At 39.2% G+C, this 12,770-nt stretch overlaps 1 protein-coding gene across 2 annotated transcripts; it reads right to left on the minus strand.

Annotated features, from left to right (window-relative positions):
• Positions 1-259: 259 nt before the first annotated feature.
• Positions 260-12,225, minus strand: CDO1 (cysteine dioxygenase type 1). 2 transcript variants are annotated; one of them, XM_039848492.1, is made up of 5 exons: positions 11,698-12,225; positions 8,654-8,731; positions 7,062-7,213; positions 1,898-2,067; positions 260-991 (listed from the first exon to the last, which is right to left on the minus strand). In XM_039848492.1, the coding sequence occupies exons 1-5, from the start codon at positions 11,865-11,867 to the stop codon at positions 962-964; spliced, it is 600 nt and encodes a 199-aa protein (XP_039704426.1). In that variant the 5' UTR covers positions 11,868-12,225; the 3' UTR covers positions 260-961. The 2 variants fall into 2 exon arrangements, with proteins under 2 accessions (XP_039704426.1, XP_039704425.1); XM_039848491.1 differs by having other exon boundaries at positions 7,062-7,216; positions 11,698-12,124.
• Between the last annotated feature and the right edge of the window lie 545 nt (positions 12,226-12,770).

Consider the following 12,770-nt stretch of genomic DNA (forward strand, 5'->3'; position numbering starts at 1 on the left):
TGGATAGATCAACACACAATTTTCAGGCAAAATTGGTTATGTAGGCATTTAGCCCCTCAGGTTGGTATCTCCAGCCAATTAGTGAACATATGTAAAGCCCCAAAAGGTAAACTGCTTTTGAATGCATTTTTTGGCCTTCTCATACGTAGTCTTACATTATAAAATCAGATTTCGCAGTACTTTTGGTGGTCCACCTAAATCTAAGAAACTATGAATTTTATGAAATTCTTATCAAGTTAAAGAGAAAGACAACTTCAAATTGTGTTCAAATCCAGTTTTATTAAAATTATTTGGGAATTTTGGGAGTATTACAAAGTCTTTGACTATGGCCACTGGATACACTAGACATGAGTTTATGTTTTTGGTTTGTTGTATACAGGTACTTTTCTAAATCCTCTGCCTTTCATTTCATTACCAAACGTCAAAGTACCTTGTTTTTCTATCTATAAGACCCTATTACTTATAGAACAGGAATCTGTAAAATAAGACTGAAAAAATAAAATTCAGATTCAAAAACTTCTCTTCAAATATTAAGAACATACGAAGTATACTAAAGACATCTACATTTCGTTATCCAAGTAACAAGGCAGGCATTTGATGTCTATGGTTTCTTGTTTTTATTTATTGCTAATTACAGTTCAGAGACCGAAGTGTTTCCAGAAGCTATAAAAACCTTCACTGACATTTCCAGTATGGTTCCAATGAGGATTAAACTAAGAGAGCACCGGATATGGCCTTTAAAATCACAAGGCTTTTTTTTTTCTTAGTGGGATTTTTCTTCTGCAGTAGCTCAGAGCACTACTGGCATACTTAATGCCTTGTAATTACCATCTGCCTTACAGGAGATCTAAATATTGGCTTTGTAAAGTGTATTACTGAACAGTAAATGGTGGGAGGCCTTCCTGTCCAAGGCAAAACTTCAGCAGACCTTAAAGTAAAACTTCAGAGGGCTTGGTGCTCCTTAGTTGTTTTCCAGTGATCCTGAAGTTGTCTATAAAAAAAGAGAAAAAAAGAGGCTGTGTAAGGATTTTCATACCAGACCTTTCGGCTTGTTCTAAGTAGTCCTGACTTCTTATCTGTGCATGAAAACTCTCAGCTATGGCAATGAAGTCCTGTTTTGTTCCTGCGATAAGAGTAGCTCTTGGGGATTAAAATGCAGAAAACAGAGCAGGGCAATCACTTGAGAAAATTCTGCCCTAGCTTCCCTCAAAGGCTGTACTTTCATAAGATTCATGAGGATTGTTTTCAGTCTTTACATTCCTTTAAATAGCCAATTTATTTTGCCAGAGGTAGAAGATTGCCATACTGTATTACTATTGGTTGCCTTATTATTTTTAGGTGAAAACATTTGTTCCTCAAGGAGGAACATGTTATTACAGTCCATTCTCAGTTATTTGGGATCTGAATAGCATCACTACTGAAAGAAAAAGCAATTAGGCAATCAAAACAGGAAAGTTTCTTTATTTGTATCATTGGAATAGGGTCTCAAATTTTGCAAAGCTTAACTATGCAAGTAATTTGTGTGTTGTCCCAACAAATTAGGCCTATGAACAGTAAGTCATAGCAGAAGTAATATCAAATAATATAGATTTCACACTTGTATCTCTAACAAATAAAAACATTTTCTTTAGAAATGAGCATAGATTTTGAATCTTAATAAATAATTCTTTGCATCTAAGTTTTTTTTTTTTAATAGAAATTGAAAATATATTCTCCAAAGTTAAAGAAAAGAATCAGGATATAAGGAGCCTTTCCCCTAAGTTAGGATTCATCTAAACTTCAAGAATACTTAAAACAAAATATTCGAATAAAATATAGAACAAAAAAAGCAATGTATATGGTATAATGTTGCCAACCCACAAAGCACTTAAACCTAGGAGAGAGAAATTATACTTACAAATGGAGTCCTGATTCCAAATTTGCTATAGAATGTCATGGTAACTTTGTTTTTATGTCCTGTTCTTTGATCAAAGGCATGGCATGAATCAAAAGGTGGACTGTACAAGTGAAGGCTCACAGCGGGTTCCGTGTGGCTAACATTCTCCACTCGATGTAAGCCAATGGAATCTAAACAATATCCAAGAAGAACAGATAAAGGATTAGATGATGGCTGTAGGTAAAAATTTTGTCAGTCACTTAAGATTGTAAATCAATTGGCTGTAGATGGAATTAACAGAAATTAGAATTGAACTTCTAGTTAACGATAGTGAGACATGTGTACTCTGCTCTTTCCTGAAAGCCCCCTACAACTGCAGTTAAAAAAGTAAAAAAGCATCAGTATACAAAGAAAATGGGAAAAGAGAAAACATTAATAAAAATTTAAAAGGTTGAAAGCAGACTCTTGAATAACTCAGATGTTAAGGGCACCAGCTCCCAACCCCTGCAGTCGAAAATCCACATGTAACTTTTGACTCCCCAGAACCTTAAGTTATCCCCCAATATCTGTGGGGGGGATTGGTTCCAGGACCCCGTGGGGATACAAAAGGATGCTTAAGTCCCCTGTATAAAATGATGTACATCAATGCATACAGTCGGCACTCCGCATCCGCAGACTCTCAACCTTGAATGGAAAACAGTATAGGAATTCATTGAACAAAAAGGTATAAGTGGATCCATACAGTTCAAACCCATGTTGTTTAAGGGCTAACTGAAGATGGATAGCTTTGCAGAGGAGAGAAAGCTAAATCTTCAGTTATGTGCGAGAATAGACAAGAAAAAATCTGATTTTTATCTTGAAACTTCCCAACAGCTCAGGAATTGGCAGCATGAGTATTTCTGGAAATAAGAATAAAGATGGGGCTAAACATAAAAGAACTGGTTGAAAGCCTATTTAGGTAGTCTCAAATCCCTTTCACCTCTTCTCCCTCTCATTCCCTCTGGTAGAAATCTGAGATCAATTCTCTAGGAAGAGTGTAACAAATGAACTCAGGACAGGTGAAAAACAGGTGACTGAAGTCAAAATTTACATGTTTAATGGGAAGATTCCCCACTTTTTTCACCACCTATCTGTCAGAACGCTGCCAGACAGGAATTTTTTCTCCAGGAAGGAGATGGGAAGTGGCTTCTCAGGGAATCTGATCCAAAAACAAAGCCCTGAAGATATTACCATCGGTTCTTCCGCAAGGAAAAAGCTCTGCCTGATTACCCTAGACTGATGTCCAGTTTTCAGAGCTATGAGTTAACTTTTTTTTTGTCCCTGGTTTTTAAATATTAGCACACAGACAAGGCCACCAGACATTTGAGTAAAGCCTATGGTACTAAACACAGAAACCATTGCAATCTGAAAAAAAGCAACTAGAAATAGACTTTTTCAGGAGAAGACTTAAAAAAAACCTACCCTTAATATCCTCAGAGATGAGACAAAACTATATGAGAATAAAAAGAACTTTTAGAAATAAAAAAGGATAGGAGAAATAAAAACTAGAAGAAAACTGAGGAAGCTGAGGAAGACTCAAAGAACAAAGAAAATAGGAAAGATCAAAGAAAAAAGAGGAATAGTTCACGAGGTTTAATATCTGAGCAAGAGAAGTTTCAGAAACAGAGGGAAAAAAAAAGTCAAAGAAATAACTTAAAAATATTTTCTTGAATAAAAGGACATGAATTTCCAGATTGAAAGAACCCACTGAGTACCCGGCACAATGAATGAGTCATGAAACAAGGTATTTCACTATAATACTGGGGGCAGAGAAAAGATATCAAAAGAGAAGATCTCAAAAGTTTCTAGAAAGAACAAAATAGTTTCATAGAAAGATTCAAGAATCAGAATGGCACCAGGCTCTTGAGAAAGAGACTGGAAACTAAAAGACAAGGGATTCATAGTTCCGAGAGATGATGATTACCATTAACAATCATGTTGCAAAGGTTGAATATAGAGACTTTTAGGTATATGAGGTCTCAAAAAATTTTTCCTGAAATTGTTCTCATAGAGCCATTGGAAGATACGTTCCACCAAAACAAAGGCATGGACCAAGAACAAAGCAGACATGAAATCAGAAAATAAGGAATCAGCAGACAGAGATTGTAAAGGGAAAGCTTGGATGATGTGACAGGACCCCAAGACGACAGATGAGCCCTGGTCTAGAGATCAACCAATCTACACCAAGGCAGGTCAAAAGGCCCTGGAGATGTTTTCAAGAGATCGAAATAAAGAATGACGAAATACATGATTTTTAAAAAATATTCTGGGAAGAAATTTATAATTAAGAGAGAGTTTGAGGATTAATCAAGGAAGAAAATCCAGTGTAATTAGCATAATTAATGTAGGCACCTAATTTGGCCTTATGCTTTATGATCTAGCTCCATGAGCTTGCTAGAAGTAGAGACTTAGGTTCTACTCCCAGCTGGACCTCCTAGCTATATTACATTTAAACGACTCACAACCTCTAGGATCTTCAGTTTTCTTCACTTCTAAAAATGAAGCCTAACTCTCAGATCTTTAAACTCTTGACTCTATAGCTTACTGCTTTTGTAATATACTGACTTAAGCATCATCTTGAACAGAAGTCCAACATTCTTAAGAACTGACTGCTCTTACACAAATTAATGATTTGTTTCTCCAGTTACAAGCTCCCGCAAAAAACTAGGTATTCACTCTTTAGAGAAGACCCTGAAGTTCATGCCTGATCCCAACTATTAATAATTCCAGAGTTATTATTATTATTTTTGATCTTTGCCTCCTTTCCTTTATCACCATGGTGTACCTTCTGTCATGTCATAGTACTATTGAACTTGGTAATACTTATGGATGCTAGTGTGGTCCTGGCCACATTCATCTTTTGCCTATCGCAATAGGTAACTTGCTCTCCTTGGCCCAATTCTCCCTTTCCTCCACCCTATGATGTACACTGCTACCAAACTGATCAATATATTCCCAAATTAAATTCTGCTGACCAAAGCAAGCTCTTACTTTAAGCTTGTCTTGGGGGCCCAGGCCCTGATCTCACTTTACTCTTCTCCTACTCCTGTCCAAGCCCATTTTTTCTTCTTCCCTCCAGGTGGACCACTCCTGATTAGTTTTCATTCTTTGCATTCTTTGATTAAGATTGTGCCTTCACTCATGCTCTTCTCTGTATTTGAAACATCCTTCCCACTGATCACTATCCATCTGCACTCCTACTCCTGCATCTGTAAAAATCAAAGATTGTAAATTTGTGACTTTTTGATTATATGGGTAATTAGCCTATAGAAATATTTAGCTAGCCCACCCAATATTTTACTGATTGGCAAATTTTCTATAAAAATTAGAATTTCCCACTTCTTTGGAAAAAGATATCAGGATGATCTTGCTGGAGCTGGGTGCCCACTGGTGTCCTCTAGCTTGCCCACATCAGTTCCCACAGCCTTATCCCTAGCCTACATCCTTCATTTACCTTATCTCCTTGGCTTCTATAGTCTTTTGCATTGAAGACTCTCGAAAATAGCTTACCTATTCTTTAAGATCTATTCTAGTTTCACAAAGACTCTGTTACTAGCTGAAAGAAATTATTCTGAAAGGCTTGTTGCGTTAGATGGGCAACAAACTTGGTCTTGAAAATTTGGTGTGCCTCATATATACATAACAACCCTCAAATAAGAGTTTCCTGTGACACAAAGTAACACCTTGCATTATGTGAACGGGCAGACAAAACTTCCCATAAGTAGTCCCTCCTTATCTGCAGTTTTACTTTCTATAGTTTGTTACCTGTGGTCAACTAAGATCTGAAAATATTAAATAGAAAATTCCAGAAATAAACGATTCATAAGTTTTAAATTCTGTGCTGTTCTGAGTAACACAAGAAAATCTCCCACTTTGGTTCTGTCTCACCCCGATGTGAATTATCCCTTCGGTAAAAATTATCCCTTCGTCCAGCCTGCTGTATAGGCTCCCTGACTTTTAGTTACTTAGTAGCTATCCTGGTTGTCAGATCAGTTATCAGATGATATTTTGAGAGAGAGAGAAGACCAGATATACTAACTCTTATTATAGTATATTGTTGTAATTATTCTGTTTTATCATTAATCATTGCTTTTAATCTCTTATTGTACCTAACTTATAAATGAAACTTTATCATACATACATATGTATAGAAAAAAACATAGCATTTATAGGGTCCAGTACTATCTGTGGTTTCAGTTATCCACTGGGGGTCTTGGAACTTATCTCCCACAGATAAAAGGGGACCATTATACAATCTAACCTTTTTAAATGGCTTGCATTCTTAAATTAATGAACAAATTTAGGCCCAGTAGCAAAGTCAATGCTAATTTTTAAAGAAGAGAGAACCCGCTTTGCCAGGAAAATTTCTGTAATATTTTATTTTATGTAAGTGGGATAGCATCCTAATTAAGAGCATGGCCTTTGCAATCAAATTGTTTGGGTGCAAATCCTGGCTGCTACTTAAAAGTTGAGTGACATGGGCAAGTTATTTGATCTTCCTATGTGTTGGAATCTCATCTGTAAATGGGAATAAATTATCTCATATAAGCTTTCACGAGCTCTTTGGAAAGTTATTCTCCCCTTCAGGAATATAGATGTTAATCACTGCCTCTTCTAAGAAGTATGTGGCTTTCTCATATCACATTTAGGGGAAAGAATGAATTCTTAGTGAGAGATCTGTAAATCACTGCTAAATAATGTGCTTTGTAGTTTCCCTTGAGAATATTCTTTTAAGTATGTTGTATGCATTTTAGAAAAACAGGAACAAGCTAGCATTCTTAACCACTTTGAGAACATTTCTTTACATTTTCTAATGCAAAGACTAACTTTTCCAACTTGGCCTTCCTTACTCTATTAAAAGACTCTGCATATGTAAAATCATATTCGATTCTAATTGTCCTAAGAGTTGGCAGGTAAGTGACTTTTCAGCAGGCACTAATTTATTTGCATGTGTTTTCAATAAGTAATTCCAATTCATATGTAAAACTTTAAAAAGCAAGACACACTGCTTTTGGATCATTTCCCAAGTATTTGAAATCATGACTCCATGATCCAAGTTCTATTGCACATGTGTAAGTAACCAGTACTTCAGAAGGGAGTTCAAGGTTTTTCCCACCTGCCCTTTGAAAAAGGTATTAGATGTTACCGTTGATGTAGGCACACTGGTTTTCTCTCAAGGTTCTTTCAGACTTCTTGATCATCTCATTGGACTTTTTGTCAGGCCAGGCAAATAATGTCTCCTTTAGATTTCCCTGCAGAATCTTCAGAAAGCAGTGGGAGTTGGTGTGATCATGGATACTGCTATATGTACACAAAATGACAATTAAACTCAGTAGATGGTCCAATACCCAGACCTGCAGCAACAGTCAGCCCAGAGCTTATAGCTGCACATTGTCAACAGGACATCTCCCAGGGCAAAATCCATTTCAGCTAGATTTTTAAATGTAATCAATTTGTAATTCAACATTGTTCAGGGCAAAGTAATAAAATGTCTTCCATATCAATGCATATAAGGGGTATAGTTTCCATGAATAACTCCTACTAAAGAACAGTTAATTTTTATAAACGTTGTAATACTACTTTGATAAGAGAAACACAAAACCAGAAATCCTTTTATCTACTCCAAAATGTAGCTTTTAATAACTCGGTTAAGCTGGGCTAAAACATAATTATAAAATTACATTGGAGAAATTCTAAAAAGGACAAAAATAATTATCTATAATAATTGCATCACACTGAGAAGGTCACTTAACATTTAATGTTTTTTCACAGGACTTTTCTCTTTTCTCCTTCCTTTGGGGGACAAAACATATATATATGCATTAACATCCTAAAATTTTATAGTAATGTATACATAATGTTAATACTTTGTAGATTCAGAGTATCCTACCTGTGATTACCTACAAGTGTGGGTCTGGGAGAAAACAAGTAAATTGAATTTAAGAATTTATTCTTATAATCTTAAGAGTAAATAGTGTTTAAGATTAGCAGTTGGGTTGATGAAAGTATATAAATCTATGTACGTTTTTGACATTTAATATGTTGAATTCTGTTAACCCATATATGTACCATAAGAATGTGTTTCCTAAATCCATAGAGCCTAGTCCTACTCTTGACATATAATCTGCTTTCAAACATACTCTCTAGACCTAACTTTCCAAAGGCTTGTAAATTCATGATTCCTCTCTCAGATCAAAAATGGGTCTGGGTTATTGTTTTCACCATTCTCAAAAGACTGAGAAGGATATGTTTAAAGAGATAACAATACTCAATTGATAATAGTGCTAGCAAATGTTTAAACTAAGGACAATTAAGGAACCAAATTTCAAAAAACTGATATTAGTTTAAGTTGCCTTACCCTTACTTGAAGTAGACAGAAATTTGTGAACTGCTTTTCTAGCTCCAAATCTAGATGCTTTGTCCCATAATTGTTTATGCACTTCAAAACACCACAAAGGTCAAGTTTTAGAACAATTCCATAAAAGTTTGGAGTTAAGTTAAACTGGTTACTACCTCTTTTATTTCTCATTTGGGGGGCTAGTTTTAATGTACACGACGTATGCTAATTCCCATGAGATTTTTTTTTTGTTGGGATTAAATGATATTATGAACAAATAATTATAAAATGATATTTGTTAGTGCTCTGAAGACTTGTGGCCAGCCTGACACTGTACATTTCTTCATATGTTGGAATAGATACGCTAAATAATAACTATCTAAAATAAATAGTTGTATTACCTGCCATGTCCTTCACCCCAACATAGAATCATTAGATTAAATTTTCCATTTCCTTGATCCACAAGATTTCGGGTGTACCTAGAATGAATGTATTCAGAAGTTTAAATCTGGTTGATGAAACAAGCATTTGGGAAAATAAGTGTGTCACAAAGTACTATTCATTTACAGATGCTACTATTTCTACTTCTAAGCAACTTTGAAAGTGGTTTCCTCATTAGAAATCCAGCACAAATGAAAAATATTTTTTTCCAGTTCATTTTGGATATTTTTGTATTTTAAATCACAGCATTTATAGCTGCTCAGGTTTAATTAATGGCATGGAAAAGCTAACAGGAGAAAAAGCAAAACAAAAAAAATTCTTTGATTCTCCATGTGACTGTCTCAAACTGATAAAAAAAAAAAAAGTTTCTCTCAGAAGGTATTTGCAAAGTACATTAGTATACTAGGCAAGAATGCTGCTATTGTTTTGTCTTGTCCTTTCCTTCCTAGTAGTTTAACCAGAATTGAGAAACAAGGTTTTATCAAAGAGCTGTTCTAGAATTCTTAGTTCACTATAGCTCAGACGCAAACCACTTTCAAAAGTACTCCTACTGAAAAGTCCTCCACAAATAGGGTGGGGGTTGACCCAAGTACCAGAAGATAGGAGACTACATTAGTAACTAACACTCTGAACCTTTAACAATGATGAAAAAACAGTAATTAGCCAAAAAAACAAACAAAGAATTCTTGAACCAAAACAACCATAACCACACCATTGGAAAAAAAAATCAACTTTAAAGTTTCTATGGGTCAAAGAGGTACGACATCATCTAATTAGCAAACTTTGATAATTATGACATTCATTTAGACCATCACTTTTAAGGAAAGCAAGCTTGACCCCATTTTTTGGGTAGTGTTTGTTCACATGGTCATCTGTTCACTTATGTCCTGCATGTCCCTTTCTCCCCTCTCCTCCCCCAGGCAAGAGGCCAGGTGCTGGCAGAGCAGGATCACTGAAGCTGATTAGAAAATGCTTTTTAGATGTCAGTCATGCTCACTCTGTAGCCCTTTATGACCTAGCAAGGGGCCATGCTCATGGCCTTTAAATTCAGTTCTTGTAACCAGGATACTACTTTTCTTCTTCCACCAGTCTTAGAGTCATCCCTCTTGCTTTTCTGGGGCTTCTTTCAGAGAATTCACTGTCTGGCTCACTTTGGAACACATACTTTCTTGGTTCTTCTGCACTGGCCTTCTCAAGGTCAGAGATCAGAATCCTTCACTATTACATGTAAAAAACACTATCAAATTGATTTCTGTTCTCTCTCTTCCCTCTCCTCCTCAAACTGCCAAACCAAGACTGTACCTGTTATCTTAATGAGCTATACCTGATACCTGTGGAAGAGCTCAATCCAAGTGGTTGCATTTCAAATAGTTTAGATCTTATCAATCAAGATGAATTCAAGGCCCCTTCCTGGAGATGCCCTTTTCTAAAGATTAAGAGCCCTTACAGCCTACTCTGGTTAATTAATTTCACTTGGTCAATAATATCTTCAGGCAGAAGAAAACTATTATGCACCATATGTCTCAAGAAGTTTAGTAGTAGTTTACAATATGGGCTCTAGAGCAATAATGCTAATTTGAATCCTGGAGCCGCTACTTGATGCAAGTATGACCTTATGCAGGTAAGCCAACCATTTTAGTGTCTACTATTCCTCACCTGTAAAACAGGACTAAGAATGATACCTATCTCTTACGGCTGTGTTCATAGCCATGTAATGTGACTGCAAGAGTACCTGGCCCATAACAAGCCCTCAGTTATGTGGAGCTAATGGCAAAATTAAAAACAAGACTGCTTTGGCAGCCACAGAAGAAACTTACCATGAACTGAGTTGATAGAAACCAAGGGAATTTCCTAGAGCCACTTGCAAATGAAAAATGGGATCCTCAGTAGGTTTTCAAATCCTAAAATACAGTTGAAGCTTTTGCTGGCAAAACTTTACTAAACACGCTTTATATGTTTGGTGAAATGACTAACAGAAACTGCTCTCAAGGAAAACATCTTTCCTAATTCTTCTCTTTGAACTATACCCCTCTCCCTACTCTCAACCCAACTAACCCAAGAGACTGAAGTGCTGCCTACTCTTCGGAAAAGAACCTTTCACCCTTCAGGGTGATTAAATTTTACTTCTGGCCCCAGAAGATTGGTAGAGATTCATTTTTTACTTAGTCACCAAGCCGGGGCTGCAAAGGACCTGGCCTCCCGGGGCATCTCACTTCAGCACAGCTGGGAAATAGCATTTCAATTTACATTCCATTTCCTCAGAACTACGGATAAGAGAAAGCGTATTAGCTGGGAGCTGAAGGAAAGGCTGTCGTTTAATTCGCGAACCTGATAGTGGGTTTAAATAAAACCTCAGTCCGGGAAGTTAAACTGGTTTGGGAGAGAGGGCACCACAAACCGAAAAAGAGCAGTTGACAACCCCAAGACACAGCAAAAAAAAAAAAAAAAAAAAGCCTGAGGGCGTGTGCCTGGTCGCAGGCAACCGAGAGCGAAGTGATGGAGAATTGGTGTCGGGCAACTGTATCCTCCATTGTTACTCCTTTCTCGGGATTGCTGGAGTAGTTCTCTCCGGAGAGCACGGTCCGTCAGTCCTGCCAGTAGGTTCCCCTGGGCAGCAGGCCGGGTAGAGCCTGAGGACATTGCTCCCGGCAGGAGGAGTGGAGGCTTGGAAGCCGAGCGGTTGACGCGTGAGGAGAGAATAGAAAACTGTAGCGGTGCGGGGTCAGTCCCCCCAGAGGTCGAGCGCCGCAGGATCCACCTTCCGGACAAAGCTCGGAAGGCGAGCTCCGCGGTCCAGGGAGGAGGCGCAGCACCAGGGTGCGGCAAAGGCCTCGGGGTGCTGGGAGCGTGGGGCGGCGGGCGATGCTCGTGCCCGCGCTCTCCTGGAGCAAGCCCCCCACCCATCCCCTAAGGCCCCCTACTCCGCGGGCTCGGAGAGGCCGCACGGCTGGGTTTTGAGGCCCGCGCCCAAGATCCTCGGCGGGCAGGGCTAGAGCGCACTCACCTGTACTGGTCGTACTTGGCGTACGCTGCCCACTCGGCGGGGTCGCTCTCGTAGGCTTCCATGACGGCCTGCACCTCCTCCACATTGACCTCCTCGCCGGCGAAGAGCTGGTGCAGGATGCGAATCAGATCGGCCAGGGTCCGTGGCTTCAGCACCTCGGTCTGCTCCATCCCTTGAGGAGGTGGCGACGCGCCTTTCTCACCGCTGGGCTTCGGCGAAGAAGCTGAGCGAGCCCAGGAACCGGGGACCAGGGACCCTAGCTGTCGGCTAGATAGCTATGCACACAAAACCCCCAAACGCTTGAGAACAACGGCTTAAAGAATCTATAGCAAGATAGCAAGAGACGCCCCCAGGGCAGCGTGGCGCGCCGGGGCTCACGAACGACGCGCAGCACATACAAATCAGGACCTAGTCTACAAGGTTTAGCCTCCCGGCCCTTTTTAAGCTCTCGGAGTCAGCGGGAATGTACCAACGGCCCTCCGAGGGTGGGGAGAGACGGGGTGCGACCTGAAGAAGGTGGCGAAGGCGGCGAGAACGTGCGGGCAAGGCCCATGCTCTTGGCGCCAGCCTTCTGAGCCCTGCAGCCCTCTTGGGAGCCCTTCTCCTCTGGGTCTCAGCACTCGCGATGGGCTTCGCGCAATCTCTCCCCCACCTTAACAGGGCACATTTTGGCTGCCCAAACCTACCTCTCTCCCAGCGTCCCACCCGCGCCACCCCTGCCTGAAGTTCCTTTCAACCGCGACGCTGGGATGCAGACTGCAGGGGTCGGGAGACAACGGAGTTGGACGCAGAAGAATGGGGACCCTTTCTTTCAAATAGAACTGAGGAATTGTGAAGAGCATGAGAAGGTTGAGAATGATGGATTCCACTCCCAAGAAGGAGAGCTACTGTTTTTGTAGATTGAAACTGTAGATAATATGCTCCATGGTAGGTCAAAATAAGTCGTAGTCTTCCATTAAAAAAAAAAAAACTTTAAAAAGTACATTTTGACAAAGGGAACTCGGGTCTCGAGCAAGACTAGTGAAACGATGGAAGGCCATGTATCCCTTTGATTTTAAAATGAAACATTTCCT

The sequence above is a fragment of the Pteropus medius genome, unplaced genomic scaffold (genome assembly GCF_902729225.1).
Source record: "Pteropus medius unplaced genomic scaffold, Ma_sr-lr_union100, whole genome shotgun sequence".
Classification (NCBI taxonomy): domain Eukaryota; kingdom Metazoa; phylum Chordata; class Mammalia; order Chiroptera; family Pteropodidae; genus Pteropus; species Pteropus medius.

What these genes read in the sequence shown, in the direction of transcription:
- CDO1 (XM_039848491.1), bottom strand. Translation starts at nt 11,867, where the DNA reads ATGGAGCAGACCGAGGTGCTGAAGCCACGGACCCTGGCCGATCTGATT. An exon ending in GCCAAGTACGACCAGTACAG is followed by an intron (nt 8,732 to 11,697) that starts GTGAGTGCGCTC and finishes CATTCATTCTAG; the next exon opens with GTACACCCGAAATCTTGTGG. An exon ending in CCAGTGTGCCTACATCAACG is followed by an intron (nt 2,068 to 7,061) that starts GTAACATCTAAT and finishes GATATTGTTTAG; the next exon opens with ATTCCATTGGCTTACATCGA.